This window comes from Clytia hemisphaerica, unplaced genomic scaffold, assembly GCF_902728285.1.
Source record: "Clytia hemisphaerica strain Z4C2 unplaced genomic scaffold, Clytia hemisphaerica genome assembly, whole genome shotgun sequence".
NCBI lineage: Eukaryota > Metazoa > Cnidaria > Hydrozoa > Leptothecata > Clytiidae > Clytia > Clytia hemisphaerica.
In genome coordinates this window covers 10220-18054 of record NW_027104005.1, presented here as the reverse complement: position 1 = coordinate 18054, position 7835 = coordinate 10220, and the positions used below count along the sequence as shown (strand labels likewise).

The window sequence follows — 7835 nt, the reverse complement described above, 5'->3', positions numbered from 1 at the left end:
CAGTACTTGACGAACCGATAAAAAACCAAAAGAAAACTTCAAGGAAATGCAATTGGATATATGGGTCAAAATTGCCGCTAAATGTCAGTACTTGAAAAACAAAAAAACCCAATAGAAAACTTCAAGGAAATTCAATTGGATATATGGATAGAAATTGCCAGTAAATGTCAGTATTTGACAAACCGAGAAAAACAAGTGAAAACTTCAAAACATTCAATCTAAGAAAGAACAATTTGCCAGTAAATGTCAGTATTTAACAAACCGAAAAAACCCAAGAGAAAACTTCAAAACATTCAATCTAAAAAAGAATAAGTTGCCGGCAATTGCCAGTAGTTAACAAACAAAAAAACAAGAGAAAACCTCCAGGAATAAAATCTAAGTAAGTAATAAATCTTAGCACTTAATGAGTCAAAAAAGCCTACAAGGAAACTTCCAGACATTCAATATTAGAAAAAGTAATTTTTACTATCAAATAAAATTTACTAAAACGCAAATCTTGATAATTTCAATTAAAAAGATATATATATATACCCTAAAGTCCGGGGATGAGGTCAAGAACTATCAACTACCTTTACTTGATTCTGATGTAGGTAAGACGGTACTCTTCTTTCGTTCGGACATCTCACGACTCTCTTCAGCTAAACAGAACGAAAATAGGATTGACCTTATAATAAGTCTAATAACGATACTTTCCAGTCGCTAATTATCACCACCATTCGTTCCTTAAAAAGTGGGTCATTTCGAAAATTCTGAAAATCGTTCCAAGCAGCCAAACTGAGCCAAAGGGAAACAAGGAAAATTCAAGAATATTACGGTTAATATTGAGTAAAATAACATTGATCCTAAACAAAAAGCAATCAACCCAGGAAAATCTCAGCAGATTTTAAAATGTTCAAGCGATTCATTCTAATATATGGATCAAAATTGCTGGTAAATGTCAGTACTATCCAAAACAATCCTTAACAATCCAAAAAAGCCCAACAGGTGCAATCTAAGAAAAAGTAAATTGCCATTTAATAATAATAATAATTAAAACAAAAAAATGAAGTTGACGGAAAAATAGACTTACGAAAAGCTTCTGCTTCTGAATCTACCTCGGTCTCAGTCTCAGAATCTGTTCCCGAAGAATCGGGAATATAGTCATCATCATCATCCCCAGCCTATTGATGTGAAAAAGATGATTAATTTGGTTTAGTTCCAAGCTCTAACTTGTCGGGAGGAGTTGGAGTTTTTATAAGTTACTTCAATAATTGGTCATTTGAAGTAATAGATATGACGCGTTCTTTAGAAAAAGTTACAAACATGTTTTATTACATGTTAACGACCAACCAAATCGAATAAGAGCTTGCAAAAACTCCAGACTGACCCAACTTGTAATGCTGTGCTGTATTTGAGCCCTTGACCATATTGAAAGTATTTTTGAAAATATAGTAATTTTCGAGGAAAAAAGGACTTTCACTTGGGCGAGTCCGTAGAATCAATCATTCGAGACTAAGTCAAACATTGAGCTCTAAGTCCAAAATTGAAGCTTGGTGATAGAAATAAATGGAAATCAGCACTTTTGAACCCAAATTTTAGATTATCTAGTTAGTCAGAGTAAGTAAACTGTAATCTTTAACTCAAAAAACCGAAGGCCATCGACAGTCAAAGCTTGATTCTGTTTAAAAAAGTCAACAGCATTTTTTCCTTAAATTAGAAAAGTTGTCTTTAAAATATTTTCCCTTAAAACACATTAGGCCGAAAATACTCAGATTGAAGTATTTAAAAAAGATTCAAATTTAAAGAGTTACCGAGTCGCCTGATGATTCCCATTCCTCTTTGTCATCACCGTCCTAGAATTAAACCATGCTTTGAACTAATTTTTGAGATAACCAAAAAAAATTCAATCAGCTTAACATTTCTTTCTTTCAAGTATCCAGTTAAAGAAAGAAAGAAATTATCCAAAAACGAAATTAGTTCCGAAAAGTATTTCACTTTTTTTAGTACGAAGTAGGCTAAAATGGGCAAGGCAAGTGATTTTTATAGATTTTCTTTGTTTTTGGAAATATGTTTTCAGATTTTTTTTCATCATCCGATATCCAAAAATGAGGAAAATCATAAGACTTCACTTACTCATGTTTCCCTTACCTCTCAAAAAGTGGCTCCTAAAGATATATATTATTCAGTTCTTCCTGACTTTGCATTTTAATAAGAAGAAGCCCTTTCAAACGTACAATTCTAATTCGAACCTAAAAATTTAATTTACCTCAAGAAGGGTTTTATCAATACCACTATCATCAGCGTCAAGATCATCTTCAGACTAAAAAGTAACAAAAAAGGGAGAAGTTAACATTCTATGTTTTAAAAGGAGCTACATTTTGAAGCTAAAAGATGACATAATACATCGATTTTGATTACAGTTAAAATTCAAGTAATGCATTTGTAAATGAAAGCATGTTTTTTTACCATATTATCTTCACTCTCTGCTCCATTATCAGCTCCACGGTGTGTTTGGAGGAATTTATACGTCGTCTAAAAAGAGGATAAAGAACTTTTTAATAAAATTAGAAACAAATAACCAAATAAAATTAGAAACACTTTAAGAAATTCAAGCTATCGCATATACATGACAGGCTCCCTTGGACAATTACTTCCTTCAGTAATATCTTTCTTAAATTATCTGTGCACTAGTGAAACTGATAAAACCACTGAAGTGACTTGATAAAACTCTTTCTCACAGTCTAAGATAACTAAATTGATTAAATCTTTGAAAACTATTAACGTGTTACCTTACTTCGTCTTGGTCTTTCACTAAAATATATGAAACTTTATAAATTCACTTTTAAATTCAACCATGGTGGATCATATTTTTTTCAAAAATTTGGACCGCCACACTCAAAATGGCTCGCCGGGACCCATGAAGATCTACGTGGATTACGCAATTAAGTCAGTCAAGTCATCAATTCACTTAACACAAAACACAATGAGCTGAGATCTTCAACGGTGGTAGCTTGTTATGCTTATAACTGATGTTTAAACAACCAAAATGTACGTACCCTATTGAAATTCTAACTATACGAAAGCATTCTTAAAGTGTATTTAAAATCTCTACCAAAAGAAAAGATTGTAATCACCTGAGATTTTGTGCACTGTTTTGAGCTTTAACGTCTTGACTCTAAAACAAAATTGATGATAGCTTACAAAATTGATCATAGCTTATAAAGTTGTTACATAGTTTTCTAAAAGTTCTTGTCCCAAAATAAAAAAAAAATCTTCCCATCCTTTTGTTTCCGACAAAAGTTAGGTTTGTTACAGATAGGAGATTTTGCTTGTCTCAGACTTTTTTCCACTAAATTCTGAATGTCTCTAGATTGTAGAGAGATAGATTGTATCTATTACCATGGAAAGAGCTTCGTTAGTTGAGCTATCGGAATCGCAATCGGTGAATTCCATTTCCTACAAAAAAGAGATGATAGAAAGAAAGTTAAATATATTGTCTATCGGATGGTCGTTTTTCAAAAACCCAATGAAAAACAAAAAGCTAATGCAACTCATACCGTCATTTCTTTTATCATCTTTTTGCTTTTAATTTCGTCCTTCACGAACTTTCTTTTGCCACCAACAGATACTTTTTTTTTGCCCTTGATCTGGAAAAAAGTACCATTAAACCTATTAGCAATAGAGGAAAGATTTTCTAATTCCAATCCCCGAGCTAAAAATAATAACATTGTCAACATCATTCAGAAACAAAAGGGTTTTTGAAAATCTCAATTCAAATTGACAAACTACTAAAAACTATAAGGAGGCACAGCAAGCGTTAAAAACCATGCAATAATATGACAGGTAGTGTAACAGCACGAAAAAAGCTTAAAACCCAACCAACAAAGAACTGGGACAAAGAGATTGAGATTTGATAGTGATAGTGAAGTTTTTACTTCTTGGAGTTGAAATTCCAATTTGGAAACCTAAACCTAGAGAATGAACCAATACACTCTTCTCGAGATGCATAAATTTATTGTTGCCCTCGTTTTCAAACAGATTCCATTGCTATGAAATTACACATTTAAACCAATTTAAATTCCCAAAAGGCAAACATTAACTCTAAAACAAAAGTACTTGAAATTCAAAATGTCCCATGAGGTGTAAACAACACAATTATCATTGTGAATATGTAATTTTATAGCAATGAAATCTGTTTGAAAACGAGGACGACAATAAATTTATGCATCTCGAGAAGAGTGTATTAATGGCAAGTTTTTAATGAGGGCTTCCTCTAAATATTTCAATAATTAAAAAACTATCTGATGGACAGTCGAACAAGGGATATTGTAATGCATAGGCGATAACATACCAAAGGTATAACTTCGGATTCTGAAGAATCATAGCCAAAGCCAAACGGATCTTCCAATGAACCCTGAAATTGAAAATGAAAATTCCAAACAATTAAAACAAATATTAGGATCTACATAAACTGCATGACATTTTGTCATATATAGTTTCTAAATTTCTTATCCTAGTCGAAAAAAGTCTTGAAGTCAACTACTGGCCCCAAATATTATACAAAGCTTTTTCAGGAGTGGTCTATTTTTCGGCGATTTTAGAGATTTTAACCCAATTTTCAACATATGCATGTGTCTCCCTTGAAAATTTTTATTTGTGAATGTATCACTTGAGGTATCTTCTGTGATAATTATGCTTTTTTTACTCTCCCATCCTTTACTTCTTTCAATTTGAAAAATCTCAACCTGGTATTTTCTTGATATTCTTACGATTAGGTCAATTTTCGCCATGCACTAGTATTCTTATAAAGAGTTTTATTTAAGCGTGTAAACTAGTTAGGCAATTCTTAAAGTAATTCTAGACAATTTTCACTGCAAATATATCGATATTCAGTTTTAATCATAAAAATTGTACTAGTCTTCTTGGTGACATAGGCAGAAACTTTTTAACCTCGTTAAGAGCAAAGAACAACTCAACAGTCATCACTGGTCAACCAAAAAAAGATTGATTGATTTTCACTATACAGAATAATCAAACGATTAGCTGATTCTGAATGTTTTTAATACCTCTCTTATTTGTAAGTTAAGCCCTTAAATATTCCTCGAAAAGGACCAAAAATGGGCAAAGTAGCCCCACCTTGAAGGCCGGTCATTTTCCAGTTGGCATATCATGTGAAAAATCTGATCCACTTATTCTAAATCACTTCAGGTAAGGTGTAAAATTATACTCGATATGAATTCCTTTGGTGCAGTAAAGAAACTCTTCTTTCATACCTTTGGAGTTTCACTTTGAGGTTCTTTCACAGCTTTCTTCAGAGGCTCACGTTCATCTTCTATCTATAGAAGAAACGAAAACTTCCAATAAAAATTTTTAACCTCGTTTTAAAAGAGCAAAGAACAACTTGAAACAGTCATCAGTGGCCAACCAAAAAAAGTTGATTTCACTACAAAGAATCATCAAACGATTAGCTGATTCTGAATATACCATTGTTTTTAATACCTCTCTTAGTTGTAAGTTAAGCCCTTAAATATTCCTCGAAAAGGACAAAATATGGGCAAAGTAGCCCCACCTTGAAGGCCTGTCACTATCCAGTTGGCATATCATGTGAAAAATCTGATCCACTTATTCTATATCACTTCAGGCAAGGTGTAAAATTATAGTCGATAAGATTTCTTTTAGTGCAGTAAAGAAACTCTTCTTTCATACCTTTGGAGTTTCACTTTGAGGTTCTTTCACAGCTTCCTTCAGAGTTACAGGTACATCTTTCATCTATAGAAGAAACGAAAACTTCCAATAAAATTTTTTAACCTCGTTAAAAGCAAAGAACAACTTGAAACAGTCATCACTGGTCAACAAAAAAAAGTTGATTTCACTACAAAGAATCATCAAACGATTAGCTGATTCTGAATATGCCATTGTTTTTAATACCTCTCTTAGTTAAGCCCTTAAATATTCCTCGAAAAGGACCAAAAATGGGCAAAGTAGCCCCACTTTGAAGGCCTGTCATTTTCCAGTTGCAATATCATTTGAAAAAATCTGATCACCATATTCTATATCACTTCAGGCAAGTGTAAAATTATAGTCGATATGAATTCTTTTGGCACAGTAAAGAAACTCTTGCTTTCATACCTTTAGAGTTTCACTTTCAAGTTCTTTCACAGCTTCCTTCAGAGTTACAGGTACATCTTTCATCTATAGAAGAAACGAAAAGTTCCAATAAAAATTTTTAACCTCGTTTTAAAAGAGCAAAGAACAACTTGAAACAGTCATCACTGGTCAACCAAAAAAAGTTGATTTCACTACAAAGAATCATCAAACGATTAGCTGATTCTGAATATACCATTGTTTTTAATACCTCTCTTAGTTGTAAGTTAATCCCTTAAATATTCCTCGAAAAGGACAAAAAATGGGCAAAGTAGCCCCACCTTGAAGGCCTGTCACTTTCCATGTGAAAAATCTGATCCACATATTCTAAATCACTTCAGGTAAGTAAAATTATAGTCGATATGAATTCTCTCTTAGAAACTCTTGCTTTCATACCTTTGGAGTTTCACTTTCAGGTTCTTTCACAGCTTCCTTCAGAGGCTCACGTTCATCTTTTATCTATAGAAGAAACGAAAACTTCCAATAAATTTTTTAACCTCGTTAAGAGCAAAGAAGAACTCAACAGTCATCACTGGCCAACCAAAATAAGTTGATTTTCACTATAAAGAATCATGGAACGATTAGCTAATTCTATGCGATTGTTTTTAATACCTAAATATACCTCGAAAAGGACCAAAAATGGGCAAGGTAGACCCACTTTGAAGGCCTGTCGTTTTCCATTTGCAATATCATGTGAAAAATCTGATCCACATATTCTATATCACTTCAGATAAGTGTAAAATTATAGTCGATATGAATTCTTTCGGTGCAGTAAAGAAACTCTTGCTTTCATACCTTTAGAGTTTCACTTTCAGGTTCTTTCACAGCTTCCTTCAGAGTTACAGGTACATCTGTTATCTATAAAGAAACGAAAACTTCCAATAAAAATTTTTAAATGATTTTCAAGGATGTGCAAATTCTAGTGCACAGACTGTATCATTAGAAATGCACAACAACATCACTTAGTTGATTATTTCGATCATGATCATGTGATTACAACACCAAATAAAAAGGAAACACAACATCTATGCATCTTGTTTTTTTAATAATATGGATCAAGCAGAAATTATTCTTAATATGTTATTTAAAAAATCATACCTTTTTATCAGTAACTTTAAAGTCTATCTTTGTCATGTCCATCTGTAAGAACAAAAGAAGTAATATCTATTTTACATATTTTCAAATATTGGATCAACTTCTCATCCTGAATGATTTTGACTAAAAATATCACCATAAAAATCAAAGATAAAGTTTCTCAAATTGCGAGGTAGTCAAATCAAATCTAACAGATCCTTTAAAGTCAACTACGAATATTTTTGTCAAAATTAAATGAAAAAGTATTTCAAATCCACTTACATCATTTTCTTGTTTTGACGAGGACTTAACAAGTTCGAATACCTAAAAATCAATTAAGAGAATTCAATGAAAATTGAAAGTTGTAGCTGAAAATGAAAAAACATCAGTAGAAGTACTTCAGCTAAATCACGGTACTTACTTGACTGGCCTTTGTTATTCTTTTTGAACAGGTTTTTGGTTCCACAACTATGTTCTATAAATTCAAAGAAGTCAAAAAATATAACACACATCACAAACACCTGATAACAATGATCAAACAATCAAGTTTTAAATGCATCATATTGAGTCTTTTGTGTAGCTTTTCAAGCATGCAACCAAAAACATAAAAATTCACTATTTTGAATAAAAAACTCAGT

General features: G+C 32.2%; 1 protein-coding gene across 1 annotated transcript; it reads right to left on the bottom strand.

Annotated features, from left to right (window-relative positions):
- Window positions 1-561: 561 nt before the first annotated feature.
- LOC136811348 (uncharacterized) lies at window positions 562-7257 on the bottom strand. The gene is made up of 13 exons (XM_067067962.1): window positions 7222-7257; window positions 6919-6981; window positions 6520-6582; window positions 6109-6171; window positions 5686-5748; window positions 5253-5315; window positions 4331-4393; window positions 3379-3435; window positions 2446-2511; window positions 2246-2299; window positions 1791-1832; window positions 1070-1160; window positions 562-638 (listed from the first exon to the last, which is right to left on the bottom strand). The coding sequence occupies exons 1-13, from the start codon at window positions 7255-7257 to the stop codon at window positions 562-564; spliced, it is 801 nt and encodes a 266-aa protein (XP_066924063.1).
- Window positions 7258-7835: the final 578 nt, after the last annotated feature.